A 19,210-nucleotide genomic window follows, 5' to 3' on the forward strand; every position below is an offset into this window, starting at 1 on the left:
ATATACATTTATAATCTATTTCATTCTTAATGCATCTCAATCCATTAATACTTTCCTGCATAGAGCACCTTTCATCTCAGAAGATCCCCAAGTATTTCAATCGCCTCTGTAACACAGCACCCAGCTGGGTGACACTGCAGACCATCTGCCAGTAGCTCAGGGAGTGAAACTAGCCAGGACTCCCCTAAGCTTACAGTATAGAGCCATGGGATCTGTAATGACCATGTTCTAACCAGTTTAACGTCTCAATCAAAGGTCAGCACCACTGTGGAGGAGAAATCCCACTCTTGACACAACAGAGGCGAGATTGGGGGAAAAAAAAGACACTTTATTTTTTCAGCATGCGGGAGGGAAATACCCACAAGTGGCCAATTCTACACCTCTCTCACGCCAGCAAAGAAAGCAACATCCATGGTAAGAATTGGACTGGAATCGTGCTCTATTTCAGAGGGTGAAAAGGAACATTTTTCCATTGCAACTGAGCTCAAAGCTGGAGATGATCACCAGATAGTACCGTATTAACTAGTCCGCAACTTAGCGTGAAGATGCACGCTAAATCCGAAAGTTCATTGCAATTGACCCCTCACGAATGAAACACCGGAGCTAATCGGCGAAGTGTCCGTTGCAGGGGGTTAGTGCAAGGAGAGATTGTGCGAGACTCCCATTAGTGCACGACTACAATAACAATGTCCCAGCCTAGCCAGTGATACCCACAGAAAGAGGTGCAATAACACACAATTTAAACTAAATTCACTTAACAAGGGTACCCACACAAACTTGCTGTACTGCCCTCTCTGCTGTGGCGCCTGCCCGTGGGGTTAGCAAAGCCGAGCCTGTTGACTCCTTTGCCCTGACAGTCGGGGTAATTTACACCCCTCTTATGGCCTCAGCCATTCCCAATTGGAATGCCTGGAAATCCTTTACATCCGATAATATTCCCCGAAACCTCGCTCTAGCCCCGGTGATGGGGTTACCAGTGAAATCGCTGCATGGAGTGACTGAGCTCCTGTATGTTAGACATTATTTTCTGATAAGACACGATAACAGGAACAAGCACTGAGGTTCCTGTGGTTGCCACCTGCCCAATTCCCCACCGTGTGTAGAGTAGAGAGCAACTGAGCTGTACCGACTGTACCAAGCTGTATCTGCACCAGCCTTTACAGAGCTTGTCAATTACCACACTACTCCGTTTCCAGACTCCTGGAGATATCCTCCAGTTTCCTCAGATCACAGTGGAGCCAACACACTGGTTTTCACACCCTTTGTTCCACCAGGGACTAAAGCACAACCCTACAGAAAAGTGTCCGGACGGGCAGAAATCTCCTTGCATGAACTCATTTAACTTCGGCCAGTACATTTCATACTCGGTAAATGCATCCCAAAGCCCTCAGGTCAGTGAATCAGATGCACCTAGGATCAGTCCGACATCCATTCATTTCTCATCCTATCATTTCTGCAGCAGTTAGCGTAAACTCTGTGCTACACTCAGCTCCTTTGATTACTTTTTTTAACGACCCATACGGGATATTAGTTGCTTTCAGCAATTACATTTCACTTCGAACCAGCACTTCCAAATAGTCCAACACTATCACCACAGACTTCGTCTCCCACGATATTGTTCTGTAGCTATACGTCTGAGACAGGCTGTCCTGTGATGGTTGTCAAGAGAGCACAGCCTAGGCTACTGGATGACCACTGGAAAAAAGTCGAACTATATTTACAGTATGTACTACAATCTCCTATGTCACCTCTACAGTCACCAATGTCACATGATTTAACATCGTTTTTGGTTACATAAAACTTCCATGATCAGGCACTGCAACACACACAGGCCTCTGATTACACACATGTGGGTAAATTTAAACACTTTACATCAGTATATCACAAACTCTTTTTTACATTTCCCTCCTGACAATATTGCCCCCCAACCCCTCAGTCTGGGTTCCCAGATACATGGAAGCAAATCTGTCCAGCTGTCCGACTGAGAGAATCACAGTTTGGATGCAGCAGATGAGTCCTTCTTGGCGATTTGCTGGATGTAGGGTGATGGTCCCCCAGGGGTATCTGATCTAAGGGGCAGGTTTATTACCCATTTTCAGTGCCCCTGGCTGGGAGGCTGACTCTGTCCAGCTGTCAGGCAGGTGTCTTAATGTACAGTGTGCTACATCACTGGAGGCCCACACTCGAGGGCAGGAAAGGGCCAGGTTAGCGGAATGAGGACCTTCACTCTTCAGCTCAGCTGTCACACCACCTGGAATGAGATCATTTAGACACGGGCAGAGAAAGGTCAAATGCGACAAGGGAGAAACAAAACATTTGACAAAATCATTTGACTGCAAAATGTAGGTGTACATCAGAAAGACCTGAGTACCTGGTTTTCGGACCAAAACACTTCAATCAAGTCACTGGAATGGACTGTTTCTAAAGAATAAACATTTTCTTAACCACTTTATTCGGTTCAGTGTTGTGGGGGAGGGTGGACAGTTGTCAGCCCGTCACAGGGCAGACACAGACGAGCACAAACCCACACCACTGCCACTTTTTACAGAAGCCCATTAACCTACCAGTAAGTCTTTGGGCTGTGGGGGGAAACCCACACAAACTCGGGGAGATCATACAAACTCCACTCCAGGAACTGAACTCAGGGCCCAAGCTCTGAGGCTGCATTGCTAACCACCTCATCAAGTACTGGATTTTTATCTAAATGTAGTGACTTTTTTATTCTCAGAGCATGCATCTCACTCCATTAATAATCCCTGGTGGCCATAGAGCACCTTTCATCCTTTCGAGTGGATGCCCACTTCAACCACCCGGGTGACACACTGCAGATCAGGGAGAGAAATCGGCTGAATCAGAGCGTCCAATAGGCAGGCCACCGGGGCTACCACACCCAGCCTTAGGGACATCTCAGAATCGCCTCCATCTAACCACAGCGCCTCTGTGAGGAGAAATACTGCTAATACTGCTTAGCCATTACACACTTCTCTTACTCTGGCAAAGAAAGCAACATGCTCGTTCGGAACTGGTCTGAGAACCCGTTACAGGCAGTAAGAAAAGAGAAGAGGCCTGTGACAGCCAGGGAGCTGGTATAAAAAAGGTAATCAAGGCTCAGTCTGGCTCTGATGATATTGTTCTGGCTTAGTCCGAGATATACAATGAGAACAGCTGCCAAGAAATCAGAGAGAGGAAACAGAAATCAAACAGACTTTTCTTCACAAGGCTCAGCAAGCTAAAACTAAAAAGCTTTCATACCAATACAAATTGATTTATTTTCCACTTGACCTCTTACAGCAGGATTCCCACACGCCTCGGGGGCCTAGTTCTGATCTGTCTGCTTAATTGAACCCTTAGCTGAAGGAGACTGAGAATACCTGTCCCAGAGCACACTGTGCCTCAGCCCTCATGTTGAACATTGGTCTAGATGAGGTAACACCTCATGGTCTACAAATTCCCCTTCCAACACTATGCTGGTTTTCCTTTCAGGTTTCTCATCCCAGAACTACCCAAACCCAGTCCTGCTTATGTAATTATTATTATTAATAATAAAATAATAATAATAATAATAATAATAATAATTGCTTACACTTATATAGAGCTTTTCTGGACACTCCACTCAAAGCGCTTTACAGGTAATGGGGACTCCCCTCCACCACCACCACCACCAATGTGCAGCCTCACCTGGATGCAATTAGGTGGATGCTGCATTAGGATGCAAAGTAGCATCACAGAAGGCTCACATTCAGAAACAGCCCTGTTGAACAATAAAACATTAATATAAGTTGTCTTGAATATAAGACAACTCATATATGTGCATATTAATCGGATATGATGTTAAAATTACGCTGCCCAATAGTTTGGTAACCATCCAGAAACGTGTCTGGTCCGTATATTGAACTACATTTCCCACTCACCTTAGAGCGCTGGAAAACCGGAAGTGCTTGAAGCTCACGTGTTTTATTAAACGGAAGCAGAAGCAGCATGGTTTGAAGTAGTACCGTGGCGTCTCCTGGATAATTGTTTATGTATGCGACGCAGGTAAAATTTGTTTTTTTATATACAGCTACCGAACACCTTCTTTTAAGGTTGCGAGTAGCATGTATTTTCATAGTCCTATTATTCAGAGAAACGCAATGAAGTCACTTGTGTATTGGGTTCCAGAAACACCATCGAATTGAAATGACCACATTCTGTAGGTAATTGTAATAACCGCTTTTGCAGGTTTGTCTTATTTTTTCTTCCGAAACAACGGTGCGGGCGCACACTTGCCAGTCAGGTGTATCTTGGCCAGCTCGACTCGCCTCTTCCTGGGGGTCTTCTTGGTAACCTGCCCTCGGATGCCAAATTCATGCAGGCGCCGCCGGATGGTGGTCTTGGACACTTTGTATCCGGAAGAGGCCAGTTTGTGTTGGAGATCTCCAGCTGTGGTCTTCGGATTGATGGTCACCTCCCGGACCACCTGTCTCACAGCCCGCCGTGGCAGAATACACTTGCGTCCTCTCCCCGGCAGAGTGGCCACTACACCGGTGGCCTTAAATTTCTTAATAATGGACACCACCGTGGACAGTGGCAGACTGAGCTTCTTGTGGATTGTTTTATAGCCATTCCCCAGCTTGTGGAGGTCAATGACCTTTTGCCTGCTGTCTTCGGAGAGCTCTCTGACCTTAACCATGATGATGCATGCTAATGCCTTCTGAAATATCTTTCTTCTTTGTCTTGACGGCTATCTGTGCACATCGCCGGCGCATTACCGCCACCTATTGTATCGGAGTAGGAAGTGCAATGAATATGGTCCCGTCTTTACACCGTACAATATTATGCATGATGTCAGCACCACTGAACGTCTGCTGTGTGTTACCTCCTTTTACACTGTTTTGCAAGACAACGGGGAAACTTGGAAAGCCTCTGTCTGATTCCAGAGGTTCCCACTGCCTCACGAGCATTACGAGTAGGATTTTCTTGCGATTATTTTGAAAAATTGTACTTAAAGGAGTACTTCAAGGTAGGAGTAAATGTGACTCGTGTTTTCTGGAATTCAGTGAATTATGACGTGACTTTCTTCTGTTCAGTGCTTTTACCATTACTGTATAACGTTTTTTAGAGAATTGTCTTAAGCAAAATGTGCTCCATAACCCTTTCTTTTAATGATGTTTTCTGTTCCTGTTTTATCAGGAGTGTGAATTTATCTAGAGGGCACTGCGTATATGTTGTTTATATATTTTGCATGGTCCTTTTCTGAGCACAGCATCCTGCAGAGTCATGTTGCAAGACTGCAGCACCTAATGCCGGGTATTATTTTGTCTCTGTGGCTTATCGTTGGCTGATTGATTGTACAATAATAGAAGCCTGTTAGCACACATTAAAAGCCTTTTTTTTTTCTGTTCACCAGAGATGTCTGGAGCCAAAGAGAGGATGCATCGCAAGAAAATGAGGAACCAGCCCAGCAACATCACCTTCTCTTCCCCTGGCTGGGCCCCTCCGCAAGACGAGAGGCGCTGGAGGAACGGAGGAGAGGCTCAGCGGCAAGGTACACGCTCCACACTCTCTAACACTTATTAATAACCGCTTTGTTGGCCTGATCACTGTCGCTGTGCGCTTTTATACCTGCTCCAGAAATTTTGTGAGAAGAGTCCCTTTTGTCGTCCTGGAAGTGGACGTGTTCAAGAATGGAAAGGCCATGAGCTGTGATGAGGAGACTGCAGCAGGCCTCCTGCTCAGCAGTTGACATGAGAGAACCATCACTGCGAGCACTGAGTGTTGCCTGTTGTGCCGTTTTCCTCTTGCCGTGAGTGAATTGAGGTCTGTTTCTAGGTAGAAGTTATGGTGGCCCCCAGCAGCCGGGGGGGCCACGCCCTCCTTCCTCGGCCCCCAGCCCCCAGGGTCATCCATCTGGGGGGGTCAGGGAACACCAGTGGGGGGGCAGTGCAAGAGGAGTCCAGGGATATTCCCAGAAGCTCCCCAGATACATCACGGGTAAGTCTGGGAACCCCGCGCAGCTTCAGTGAGGGTGGGTGGCTTCAGCCCTTGTGCTCTCCTGCGGCCTGCAGCTGCAGCTTCGGCCCTGCAGGAGTCAGGCAGCACCGCCGCCTTGGCGCGCTGGTGCGCGAACGAAACCAGAGCGACTCCTCACCCCTCGCGTCTGTTCTGGGTCGGTTTAAAAACGTCGGAGGTAAAAAAAATAAATAAAATGCTTAGAATCTCTGAAACTGGACAGACCAGAAACAAAGACCCAAGTCAAAAGTTACACCAGTACGTTCAGTGACATGGTGGTAACGTGTCTTTGCTTCTCACCAGCTGGTATGGATTATAAGGTTACTAGAGGGCCTGTTTGAAAGTAACAATGCTCATGAAGCTGGGCTTTCTAAAACAAGCAGAACGGGTTAAAGTGTGTTTCAGAAATGTAGGTAGGGAAAAATGTGAAGATGTGTGAGCAGCTGTGTGATTAAGTGACAGCGAGTGGCGTTGACGCAGCCCAGTATGTAGAACAGAAATGCCGCTACAGGAGTGGTGGTGGGGGGAGATCGTCTCACTTTCTGCCGCTCTTCTCCTCCCCTCCTGCTCCCCGGCAGCGTCGGTGTTTGCCCAGGCCCGGGCCGCCGAGGTGGGCGCCATGCTGAGGGCCGTGACGAAGACCACGGGCAGCTCGCACGTGTTCGGCGCGCTGCCCAAGCACATGAGGCGCCGGGCCATGAGCCACAACGTCAGGCGGCTCCCCCGCCGGCTGAGGGCGGCCGCTGCGCGAGTGGTACGTTCGAACCCGCGTCCGCCCCTTCCTCCGGGAGCCGCTCCGGCCTGCGGGCTTTCCTCACACTGGAACGTGTGGGAGGCTGTTACCAGCAGTTTATCTGGGTGTCCCCCCTGCAGTACGCCTTTGCTAAAACATTGCATATAATTAAATAACAATATTGAATGTGTAAATCACAATGTATAAAAAGTTGCTTACAAAGTAGTTCTCAGTTTAAGGTGGGGGGATTATTTGTATTTGAGCTGTTGTTCTGCAGCCTGCTCAAGGTCAGGGGTTTACTTGTGTGCTACACTGGGGCATTTTGCTGGAGAAGTCTGATTGAAGTACGCTTATTCTTCCTCGTGTGTACAACACAGGTCACCCGGCCAGGGAGCCTTGAAGCCCCAAAATGACATTTTTAATGGAGTTAGGTTTTGGTCATGGCCTGAACCATTTTAGGTTAAGAACCCACAGTTCTTGGTTTAAGAGGAGTAAGAATTAAGACAGAATAAGGAAAGTACCACCGAAAGCATGTAGTAAAGTCACAATCTGGTTCATCTGGTGTTGTTTATTAAACACTTGCCTTATGCAAACAGAATACTTCCCGTGTTGAAGGACTAAAAATGAGAGGTCATTGAGGCCTCCAGAGTGGCTCAGCTTTTAAAGGTGCTCATCGGAGTACAGACTGTTCTGTGGTCCCGGGTTCGAGCCTGGGTCATCTCCCTAGCCAGCTGTGGCTTGGATTCCCAGAGCGGTAACGCACAATTGCCTGGAAATTGCCACGGGGAAGGTGGAATGAGCCAGGCAGGTCTCTCGGCAACCCCTGCAGCCTGCCAGGTGCCTACAGGCAGGAGTGGCTGCCGGTGAGAGGCGTCTTGAACCTCGCATTGTCCCCGATCCTGCGGTACAGGGCCGTCTTGCCTGGTGGCGGGTTAGAGGAGCTGGACCGACATGTCCACATTCCCTCCCGTGTGCGGTCACTGGGTTTGAAACTGCAAGCTAAGATGTTAAAAAAAAAAGTTGACCAACTGGGTGAGGACAAAAAAAAATTGCAATGCCAAATGTCTGTTCTTCACACTTGAGCGTTTATGAAACGAAAACGGTGCGTACGGTTCATTTTCAAGCCAAGTGATTCCCCCCGCCATGGATGGAGCTGCTGTTTTTGCCTCACCCTGCCCCCCTGTTTGTTTGCCTCCCGAGCTGGAGAAGACGAGCCAGCAGAAGAAGGAGCAGTCGAAGAGCAAGAGCCGGCGGGCCCGGCGGAGGCACGGCAACCTGCTGCTGGAGTTCAACCGGCGGCAGCGCAAGCACGTGTGGCTGGAGACGCACATCTGGCACGCCAAGCGATTCCACATGGCGCGGGCCTGGGGCTACAGCCTGGGGGACAGGCCGACCTCCAAGTGCTACAGGGCCTGCTACAGGGCGATGAGCGGCCACTGCCTCCTCCAGGTGCGTGCGCGGGCGCGCGGGAACACGGGTTCGAGAGTGGGAAGGCGAAAGGGAGGGGGGCAGTGCTTCAGCCGTCTCGCTCACTTCGACGCTCGGAGCTGGCCGGGGGAAGTCGGGGGCGGCACCCACGATGGCTGGGAGAAATACTAAAGGCCAGAAGTTTCTTCCGTTTGTTGTCCTGAGAAAAACGGGATGTTCTGGTGTGCCGTCCTCGTTTTCTCTCAAGCTTTGCCCCCCACTTCCTTCATTTTGCTGAATGTGCTCACAGTTTTATGCCATTTTACAACGTTTTCTGATATATGGTGCTCAGATGTCATAAAGGTGAAGAGACACTTCTGGTTCCTGATGCCCACGACCTCCTCCATCTGTTTCTCAAACGAAGCCAGGGAGGGTACTGGCTTCAACATATTGTGGTTTACATGTGCCTCCTTTGCCCCCTCATGACAAACTGTTAGGGCTGCGGCTAAATATTTAACAAGGGCATATAAAAAGACATACAGCATTAGAATTAAACCACAATTTATTTTATCTTTAGTGAACACGTTACCCTGGCAATAGCATCCAGAATATGCACTGGCATACTTTGTACAGATGTTTCATAAGTTCCAAAATGCAAAAGGCACGACAGAAAAAAGTTAAATTGTGCCCTTTGGCGACTGTTTTTCCATCTTTGCGAGATCCAGTCCTAGGTGTGACTGTAGTCCAATTGGAAGATTCACAAAACAGAAAGTAAAAGGCAAATTCTGTTGTTTTGTTGTTCAATCTCATTGATAAAAACCAAACGTGGGCACTATACAAACAGTGTAGATTTGTTTGATGTTTAGACCCCTAGATTTCTATGTTTAAGTGACTTGTTCTTGTCACAGGACCTGTCCTACTATTGCTGTGTGGAAGTGAAGGGAGAGGAGGACACGCTGTTAAGGGCTCTGTCTCGGCTCACCAGTAAGGAGACTGGTGAGTGTCTGAGAGCTACTCTACTTCCACAGGGATTCTGATCCACAATCCTCGCCTTGAACCACTCAAGTCCCAATTGTAATTGTGTCGTTATGACAAATGCCATTCAGTGACGGTGGGCTTGAGATAGATCCCTTATTGATCCTCTGAGGGAAATTGCAGTGCAACAGTGCACAGTGTAGCAAAATAATACAACAATACAATGCATACAAAACCATGAGTACAGTCGATGAGAAGTGCACTAAAAACAAAGTTGCTCACTGTACAGAGTATACAAAAAACAGAACAGTACACAAAAAGTTGTGTTGCACATTGTAAATATAGCAATATATGGAGGCCCTCACAAATGGAATGACAGCCACATGGAGAGCTGCTCCTGATGAAAAGTAGACTTGGGCTATCGTTCTGGCAGTGCTGGTTGCGTGACGCTGGTTCCTCTCCGCAGGACCGACGTTCGGAGCCGCGGTGTTCCTGTCGGGGAGGCGGCAGGGCTCCGTGGTGGTGCACAGAGCGGACCGGTACCCCGCGGAGCCGCTGGGACAGGTCCTGTTCATGTGGAGACCGAAGAGGGGGCCCTGCAGTCCCCGGCAGCTGTGGCTTTGGGTCCATCCCACCCTGAAGCAGGTCTGGAGTTTCCCCGGAGCTGTCGCCTAAGAATCCAACCAGCCTGCCCGTCTGGCCGGGCGCGGTCTCCTGACATGAGGAGCGTTCTCGTTTTCAGTGTTTTTGTTTTGGTTTTCCCCCCTGTAACCCACTTGGTGTCCCTGTCTGTTCCAGGACCTGCTGCCCGAGCTGCAGCTCGTGTGCCAGTGCTCGGAGCCGCCGGAGCCCGGGCCTCCTGTGGCCCTGCCCGTCCTGGCACGGGGCTCAGCGGGGGAGGAGCCCGCAGAAGCGCGGGAAGCACAGCGCCCTGGGAAGAAGCGAAAGCGGAGCGGCGCGGAGGGAGAGGCAGTGGTGCCCGTGAAGAAGATCATCGGAGACGGCACTCGGCAGGCTGTGAGCCCACTTTCCTGGAGATCGGAGGCCACTGGGATTGTCATAAGGTAGCCTTTTCTAGGGTGACGGATCACCTGTGAGGCCTTTTCAGCTAGACTTCAAAAAGGTTGAAGTTTTAACTGCGATGATCCTTCCAGAGGGGTTCATTCATAGAATTAGGAGAACTGTGTGGCTTTTGTGAGCTCCAGCACAGGGGCCACTTGGAAGTGTTTCATCAGACGGTTTCCAGTAGCCCCTGGTATAAAACATCAGTTCAGTACCTGATATCATATTTGGGTTTGCCACCGTATATAGTCCATATATGTCAGATTATTATTCAATCAAAATCATGATCGGCATGGCCAGTGCAATCTTCAGTCGGCATGAAAAAAAATCTTTAGTTTCAAACGCCTACTTATGTCAGATGTTTACATGCGTGCTTTTTATGGTTTCCAAGTCACAAACTATTTAACCTTGCCCTGCACATGTGCTAATCTAGGCTGGTGCATTCTGAGAATCTCGCAAGCATTTTGCAGAACTTGCCCAGTGAGTCTGCGATGCTGCCATCCACTTATTGTGGTAATATTGTGTTGCCTTTTAGTGACCTCACCATGGAAATCTTGAGGTTTCGACTCATTGGACCTCTTTCCCACTGCGTTCTTACAGATACCCTGACACCTGCTACTGACTGTGGGGTAAGGAGCCGTTTCCTAAAACTGTCATTGTAACAGAGTTACTGGGTATATCTGAGAATGGGTAAAGTTTGTTCCTTTGGAGGTACATTGGTACGTGTTAACCTTTCATGCTGTAGTAAGATTTTATCACATAAGCTGCCTGCTCACATTTGTGTTGTACTGTCAGAAAAGGTTTCTTTTTCTGGCATGCTGGGTTTCTTCTAGTAAGCTAAGACTAGCCGTACAAGGTCCGTGTTGATTGTAATCAGAGTATTTCAAGGGGATTGAGGCAGATGGGTTTTTTTTCCCGTGTCCTCACAATGGACCCAAGACAGGTTTCCATTTTTTCCAGCCGGAAGGCATGACCGAAACATCTCACCTCTGGTGGCCTGAGCAGTGCAAGGATGGAGACAACCTCTCACTTCACCATCGCCAAGCAGACATCTTTCGGCAGCTGAAAGGTTGGTCTCTCTTGTCTTTCTTGCGTATTGTTTTCCATTGTTGTCTGAAGCCTTTTTTTAAGTGGTTGCTTGGGGAAGCAAGGCTCTGCTGTCTAAGGGTTACCTTACCTCTTTTTCACCTCTTTATCCAGGAATGCAGGTGGGCTCTCGTGACATTTCTTCACACTACGCTGATGCACTTTGGACTCTCAAACAAAATAGTGCATTTCCCAGATCTCCCAATACGCATATCAGGAAGTGATCATACCAGTCGATCACACTGCTCGATTTTAATTTCGGGTTTCTGAATTTAACTTGACCTCCAATATCTCAATTGGCAGAAAGACACCGTTTCAGGTCAGCAGCCTGCTAGCCATGTACGCAACCTGGGGCCGCAGGATCAGAAATAAAGAACAGGAACATGATCATGCAGCTGTTTGTTTTAGTAATTATTCTCGGGTGTTCCAAGTGCTTACTTCAGTAAATCTGTCCCTTTGCGTTCATGTGGTCGATTATGCCCTGTTTCTGGAGCACGTTGGGTTATGTGCCAAAGTGAAAAGATGGCGTTTCAGCTCGTTTGGCTTCACAACTGCCTGAAATGCATGTGGATATTACTTCCAGGGGTCTGCTCTTCTGCGGAGATCCCAGCAGGCACTATTCTTGGACTCGCTGTTGATGACCCCAGGCTGACTTTACCAACCAAGAGGAGCAAAACATTGCCAGATCTCAAGCAGATGCAAGGTACCCCCGAGTGACTAGGCCGCACGAAAGACGGCCTCGATTTCTTCAAGTATCGGCACACGCGCTTGGCAGACTTTGCGTTCGTAAAGCAGCCATTCCCATCCCATAGCGTTTTCAGTCGACCAATCAGTTGATTAGTAGTGACATTAATGTAAAACACTGAAGGTTTCTGTTGGAGAAATTTTCCCGCTTCCCGTCTCAGAAGTTAAAAGTTTTTATTTCATGCGGGCGGGAGCGGAACACAGAGAGATGCTCAGTGTATTTTCCTCAAAGTAATTAAACTTGAACAGCCCTTAAATAGTTTTTCAGTGATGCGTTATGCTAGTGTCTCTTGTGTCCAGCGTTCTCCTGTTCCAGTTCCGTTTGTCCATTATACAATACTGCAGCTACAGCAGGAAAAGTATGTCCAATGTTCACAGAGATCCATCCAACATGTCTGTCACGAGCGTGGTATCAGCATGTTTCCGCTGGCCTTGTGCTCCTGGGGAGCCTCTGCTTGTCCGTGCAGATGATCCAGGTTCGAATCCTGGCAAGACCCACAAGGTGCTGTGCTTGGACCACGCCTCGGCTCCAGATTTAGCTTTGTCATCGTGCTGCTTATTCAAGTTTCATCTCTTGTACTCTTGTATGATACTTGGCACCGTTTATTATGATGGCACAGTGTCATATAATCTTTTTTGTACAAAATGCTGCTCAAGGCAGTTAGCTTTTAACCTCTTCAGACAGTACTTAACCCAAGACCTAGAATTCCCATCTTCTTTTTGCTTTTGTAATTTTAAATAACCATGCATAAAATACAAAACTCATTACAGAAAATGCAACTCTATTTGTGTAGTGCCCTTCCAGCAAAGGCATCTCAGGTTGCTTTGCCAGATTAAAATGGGCACGAGTGAGCAAAAAACACCCCATGTATTGTTAAAAACATTCAGGGTTTCAGCATCGCTGATGTCGACTGTCTGAGGTGTTGATGTATTCTGTCTGAACTAGAAAGAGAAGTGTTTCCATTATCATTCAGTAGAATTCCTTCTTCAGTCAATGCACTTATTCCACTTAAGTCCTGTTAATGATCGCACCAGTGCGCCCAGATCTGGATAACCTAAGGCACGCAAGTGCAGTTATTGATTCAAGATGGGTATCAACACACAGCCTTCTCAATAGCCTCACCCTGGCAGGGAGGGAATGCTGAGCCACTGCAGGCATGTCCAGGATTGGAGATTGTGGTTTAATTACTCCAAGTGCTTCTGCTATTGAGGGAGCCCATGGGCCCATCGCCCATTGCAGAGTGAGAGTGCTGGTACCATCCTTGCTGCTGGTGAGACAGAGGTCTGTTTTTCGTCCCTCGGTCTTCCAGGGGGAGGGGAGGAGACAAGATTGCTGACCCTTCAGGGAGTCCCGGCAGAATGCTGCGAGAGCCCCTTGTGGGAGCAAGCTGTCCGGCACAATGTCACGGAAAATAAAATTCCAGAACAGGTATTTCTGCATCCGCCTTGGGTGCATGTGCTCAACTTTCTGTATATGATAGTATATTGAGTTTTTTTTTTCCAATCTGTTACTAATAATGTTTATGCTCTAGTTATTATTAACTTAATAAAGTTAATAATGCAAAGAAATAATGGTAATGAAAGAAAAAGAATATTAAACTTTATAGACTTAAATGCTTTTTTTCCCCATTTTCAGTGGCTAAGAGATCTAAGAATGCATATTAAAGCAACTTACACTGGACCATTTTATATTTTAGTTTATATCTAACCTGTCAAAGATAAGACTGCATGAGTTGCCTGTAAATACTTCAGTTTCTTCTTGAACGTCACTGCTGATCAGGACCAGATAAGGCAGGGAAACAGGCCCTGCAGGTGTGTGGTGGGGTACAGAAAGGGCAGGAGGTCGATGCCCTGGTTCTGGCTGGCCCTGACCGCTGTGTTTGCAGGAACTGAACCGTATGAGGAGTGAGCTTCTGGTCCCGGCGTCCCAGCTGAGCCCCACTCCCCCTCAGTCCAGGGTCCCGGTCCTGCTTGTGCATCAGCCGGGGAAGCAGGTCGGAGAGGAGAAGTCATCCTGGGGTACGGGGTGGGACCTTCTGCTCCCCAAAGGCTGGGGCATGGCTTTCTGGATACCTCTGGTACGTGCAGCTGGTGAAGGGGTCTGATCCCGTGCCCGTTGGCCGTTTGTCACGGTGCGTGTGAAGAGAGTTCTCCGAGCATGAATATAGCAGCTCCACAACGGATGCAAAGCACTGTCTGTCACCTGTGCTTGTGCCATGTGGTCCGTTTCAGGTTTTCTTAACGGACTGTAGCAAGTCCAGCATCAAAACCCTTCTCAACAGCTCCGCGTCCGTTCTTGCCTTTGGATACTTCATGTAACGGCATTCGTTTTTTAACCAGTTTGTTTAAACCGACCTTTAACGCCTCTTCACATTCAAAATCTGTGATACACGGAAGCGATGTGCTGCTACTGAACTAGCAGACAGGCTTTCAGTGTGTTTTCAATTGCCTTTGCAAAACTGGGGTTTTTGAATATGACAGACCATTGTTTCGGGGGGGGGGAATGTTTTTTTGTAAAATAAGGGAAATATACATTTGAAAAAGTCCCATTTTAAAAAAATGGGGGCCATTAAACCTTCATTTATTGTACTCTTGACTTAATCCTGCTTTTTATTGTTAAGAAGATTTCCTGAGCTGTCGAAGTAAGAATGGGATTTTGTTCAGCAACATTCCTGAAGGAGTTTGGGATTGATGGGGAAAATGTGTGAGGTGGTGTTGTAGAACAGCAACCCTTTTACTCAGGGGGCCGTGTAGTCATGGTGGTGTCGTCTACCATGAGCTTTGTAATGTGGCAGGTGGCACAGTGACTAGAGAGCTCTCCAAGTGGAGCCTGGACATCTAACGTCTCCTCATAGCAAGCGTTGAAAACCGATGTACAGTAGTTACTGCCCCCGTGTGAAGACGCGCCTGTCTGCGCTCTCAGCCTTCCCTGTAACCCCCTGTGAACTGGAGCGCCGCGTCTCCCTCTCAGATATTCCGCGGCGTCCGTGTCGGGGGCCTGCAGGAGGCGCTGAAGCACTCCCAGAACAAAGGGGCTCCACACTTCCCGGGCGACTTCCCTGACTGCCCTGCCGGCGCCCGATTCCTGCGGGAACAGGAGACGCAGCTCATGGACCACTACAGGAGGTAGAGAGTCACGTCCCTGGCTACTGTGGATCACGTGGCTTCAGCCGGCAGATTTCCTGTGATGAATCGTTTGCGGGTGTAGAGACCAGTGCGCCTACGTGCTCGGAAGAGGAGCTGTCTAGTTGTCGTTCGTTTCAAAATAATGATAGAATTTTCACTTTCAAAGTTTAAGAATCAAATGAAAGAACCAGATGATGATGATGTTGCTGTTATTTTTATTAAAATACCTGAAGGCATCGGTTTCCGCAGTTCGGAAGACATTTGTTGTTGAGGTTTTTTTCACGACATTCATTTTGCTCTAAAAGCTGAAAAGGTTTAGCTAGATGAACTGCACACTACTTATTTAACAGTGGGGGGGGAAATGTTTTTTTTTTCCCCAGCAAAACGCTGGCAAGTTTTTCACACACCCAACGGAGTTCTAGAAGCAGGCGACGCATGTCTGGAAATGTCGTGAGCTGTGAGAGGCCCTAAATCTTGCGTTCTGTTCCATGTAGGCGTCCCCCTGCCAAGAGGCCCAATTACATCAAACACGGCTGCCTTGCGCCCTTCCGCTGCCCCTGGCAACAGCTGGCGGAGGAGTGGGAAATGATCGTGAAAGAGGCCGCGGAAGAGGAGCTCCCTGCCTCGGAGGGCCACGCCGGACCTGCTCCCGAGGCTCCGGGCCCTGAAGAGCACCGTTCCCAAGCTGCAGGCAGAGAGGAGGGATCGGCACCGCGGCCAGAGTTTCCAGGAGGCGCGGAGTGTGGCAGCACTAGTGCTCTGAGCGACGCTGCGGTGGCGGTGGCTAAGTTCAAGGTCCTGAGGTTGGTGGGATTACGATTACGGACAACTGGAGACTTGTTACCATCAGAATTATGTTTAATGAGTAATGAAAGGGAGCGGCACAGTGTCGCGGTGGTGAGCATTGCTGCCTCGCAGCGCTAGGGCCCTGGGTGCAGTTCCTGGGGTGCTGTCTGTGTGGAGTCTGCATGTTCTCCCTGCGTTTGTGTCGGTTTCCTCCGGGTGCTCTGGTATCCTCCTACAGTCCAGACATGCTGGTAGGTTAATTGGCATCTAGGTAAACTGGCCCTGCTGTGAGTGTGTGCGTATCTGTGTGTATCTGCCCAGCAACGGACTGGCGTCCCGTCCAGGGTGTACCCTGCCTGCCTGGACTTGCCAGGATAGACCCCAGTTCTCCTGTGACCCTGAATCCGATAAAGGGCTTAGAAGACGGATGGATGGAATGAGTTCATTGTCAATACTGCAATGCCCGTGATGCTGCACCAGCATCAACATCGCCTTCTAGACTCCGGTGATCGGTATTGTTCTTCCCGCAGTGCCCTGTCTTGTCCTCTCTCAGGCACACATATCCCATCTTCTCCTGTTCTTTCCCCCAGCGCCCGCTAACCTTCATCCCACTTCTCGCTGCGTTGCGGCTCAGTTGTGTGAGAGAGACTCTGTGTTCGAATAGAGACATCCCTTAGATGACTCATGGTGGGTGATTGTGTTTATTGCAGGGGTACACAAACAGTCCTAGTGAGCTGGTCTTACAAATCCCCCTTTATCTCCAGCCCCTGAACGTGCTGGAGTGGGGGAAGGGAGTAATGTTGGGCCCGTCAAGGGATTTAAGTCAATAATGTAGTCTGGAGCTCTAGTGAAATGAAAGCACTATAAGACACTACTTACAGTCTTACAGGCCTGGAGTGGTGGTTGCGCAGCAGGCAAATGTTCTGAATGCAGACCTGCTTTTCTTTTGCGTGTTGAAGGTTGTAATTTAATTTTAACGAGACCTCCTTACTCTTGACAGGAATTATTTCAACATTTTTTCTGCACCGATGTTATGTAACCTTGAAATTAGACACATTCCGTGTACAAAATGGACAAACTGTGCCGATAATTACTGTTCAGTTCAGGTCTGCTCTGTTGGGGCTATGCTTCATTCATTTTAAAACGAAATCACTGCTATTATGCATCATGGCTGCATAAACCAAAACTATAAGAGACTCAGCTGGGGATGTTTTTAGTATAAATGCTTATTTTAACAAGGTTACTTATCAAACACCAGCCAATTGCTGATGGAATAAGGGCACTGGCATGGTTTTTATTCACAGTGGATATTTAGTAAAATCCACTACAGTCTGCATAAGGTGGGTTAATTTATTTTCCAAGTCAAGATATTCCACATCGACATAAAAGCAAGAAATTATTGAATAGTAAGAATTTTTCGGGAGTAATTAGACATCACCGTGCATGTCAGGGTAATTAAGGGCACCCTGTGCTTTAGTTTGAAAAGAGATCTGCTGTGATTGCCTTCGTCTCGGGGAGATCTTGTCTGTGAAAGTTATGCTAAAGTGACAGCCCTGGGCTAAGAATGCAGTTTAGCCGATTCTCAGCCAGGGAAATGAGAATAACGATATAGGCCAGGGTATGGAGATAAACTCCTTCTTTGTGCCATACTAGTAAATATTCAAGAGGACTGAATTTGTCATGCCTTATTTGGCATTCTATTCCATATGCTGTACTTTCCACATTCATAAACATGTTTGTAATCCCAGCCTCAGACAGAGAGAAACATATCGCAGGGAGCAGAATGAAATGGGGAAATGAAAAACGCAAGAGCCTGTCACGCGTACTAAAAACGTTACCTTGCATTTCTTCGTAACCGGAGCATCTGAAAAAATGAATGCAGGACCTTTTCAGAATAAACAGCTGAACCAGAGCAGAGCTCATGGGTAGAAGCTATGTGGACGTGCATTTAAAGGCAAGAGCAGTAGGCTCTTCTTTACCGAAAGGTGAGAGGGGATATGGCACAAGCTACTCTGGTCATTTTGCTGGGCCTGTACCTGGGCTTTTTTCAATGAACTACTGCTAACTGAGCAAGATGGGGAGAGTGGTCTCTTCTCGTTTGTAATCGCTCTCATCGTGGTCCATATTAACAGACTGTATTGCCCAGAGCTTTATTGTAATTTCGCACCCGCCGCGGGGGGCTAGTGTACAGGTGACCCCATCCGGCCCGAGCGCGAGACAGCTCTGTTGTGTTTGTGTTGCCCCAGGAGCAGGAAGGCGCTGCGGCGGGTGTCAGCCTGGTGCAGGCCCACCTCGGCGAGAGGTCAGAGGCTGCGGGGGCGTGCGCCGGCCCCCGCGCAGGAGCAGGATCAGCAGCTGACCCCCGCGGTCGTGGCGTCCGTCTGCGAGACCCACGGCAGGAGTCTGGTCTGGACGAGGCTGTCCCTGCTGAGGAAGGGCCGCCCCACGCTGCACGCCATGATCTGCATCCCTGCCCCCGAGGACATCCAGCGGCTGCGCGCGGACCCGGCCTACCGCGGGCCACAGGAGCCCCGGCACAAGGACCACTTCAGGCACCGGCGGGGCAGGAGGAGGCAGGAGGAGGGGGAGGGGCCCGAGGAAGGCGGTGGCACTCCCGAACGCCTCGGCCAGGCTCCAGCGGCCGGCACCCCAGAGCCCCCCGCCGCGGGCCTGTGGCCTGAGCCCCTGCCCAGCGTGACCTCGCACTGCTCCCGGGTGCTGCTGGGGTTCGTCACGCAAGGGGACTTCTCCCTGGCGGCGGGCTGCGGGGAGGCCCTGGGCTTCGTCAGCCTGGCCGGGCTGCTGCACATGCTCTCGGGGCAGCCCGCCGGCTCCAGGGGCCTGGTGCTGGTGAGGGGCGCCGCCTCGCTGCAGTACCGCTTCGCCAAGATCGACGTCGAGGTGTGACCGGCGCTCGGTGTCTGCCTCCCTGGGGAGCCGGGACCCTGCAGCACTGCACGCGAGACCAGAACACAGGGACAAGGCGACGGCCGGTATCCCCGCTGGATGGACACGACGCCAAAGGCAAAAACTTTAAACCGACCCTGAAGACAATTCCCGAAGGTGGCAAACACAGAGGGAGCAGAAGGTGCAGGCTAGGCAGGAGGGTTAAATGAGAATTAAAGTGCGTTTCTGTGCCAGACAGAATTATCTTGTGGCCCGCAGAAGAGTTTGCGAGGTGTGTTCAAAGTCCATGTGCCAGGAGATGGACATTTCAGTTATGAAAATCGTTTCACAGTTTTGTTTATAGCTAAAATTTAATGTCGCCTTATCCGCAATAAAATAACCCTCACTGCCACCAAA

General features: G+C 49.1%; 1 protein-coding gene and 1 long non-coding RNA gene across 3 annotated transcripts; one reads left to right on the forward strand and one right to left on the reverse strand.

Moving 5' to 3' along the window:
• Positions 1-307: 307 nt before the first annotated feature.
• LOC107078712 (uncharacterized) lies at positions 308-4,708 on the reverse strand. The gene is made up of 2 exons (XR_001479681.2): positions 3,912-4,708; positions 308-2,251 (listed from the first exon to the last, which is right to left on the reverse strand). It is a non-coding gene; the product is annotated as an uncharacterized lncRNA (long non-coding RNA).
• On the forward strand, positions 3,958-19,210 carry pop1 (POP1 homolog, ribonuclease P/MRP subunit). 2 transcript variants are annotated; one of them, XM_015358172.2, is made up of 16 exons: positions 3,958-4,035; positions 5,387-5,524; positions 5,809-5,970; positions 6,567-6,742; positions 7,922-8,170; positions 9,037-9,124; positions 9,570-9,748; positions 9,902-10,167; positions 10,701-10,794; positions 11,126-11,234; positions 11,835-11,954; positions 13,306-13,424; positions 13,882-14,073; positions 14,967-15,121; positions 15,616-15,924; positions 18,154-19,210. In XM_015358172.2, the coding sequence occupies exons 2-16, from the start codon at positions 5,389-5,391 to the stop codon at positions 18,812-18,814; spliced, it is 3,015 nt and encodes a 1,004-aa protein (XP_015213658.2). In that variant the 5' UTR covers positions 3,958-4,035; positions 5,387-5,388; the 3' UTR covers positions 18,815-19,210. The 2 variants fall into 2 exon arrangements, with proteins under 2 accessions (XP_015213658.2, XP_015213659.2); XM_015358173.2 differs by lacking the exon at positions 3,958-4,035 and adding an exon at positions 4,711-4,999.

Source organism: Lepisosteus oculatus, chromosome 10 (assembly GCF_040954835.1).
Source record: "Lepisosteus oculatus isolate fLepOcu1 chromosome 10, fLepOcu1.hap2, whole genome shotgun sequence".
In the NCBI taxonomy this organism is placed as follows: domain Eukaryota; kingdom Metazoa; phylum Chordata; class Actinopteri; order Semionotiformes; family Lepisosteidae; genus Lepisosteus; species Lepisosteus oculatus.

Excerpts from the sequence above, each read along its gene's own strand:
- pop1 (XM_015358172.2), top strand. The coding sequence starts at position 5,389 with ATGTCTGGAGCCAAAGAGAGGATGCATCGCAAGAAAATGAGGAACCAG. Across the intron at positions 10,168-10,700 it reads GCCACTGGGATTGTCATAAG|TGACCTCACCATGGAAATCT; the intron begins GTAGCCTTTTCT and ends GTTGCCTTTTAG. Across the intron at positions 14,074-14,966 it reads TGGCTTTCTGGATACCTCTG|ATATTCCGCGGCGTCCGTGT; the intron begins GTACGTGCAGCT and ends TCTCCCTCTCAG.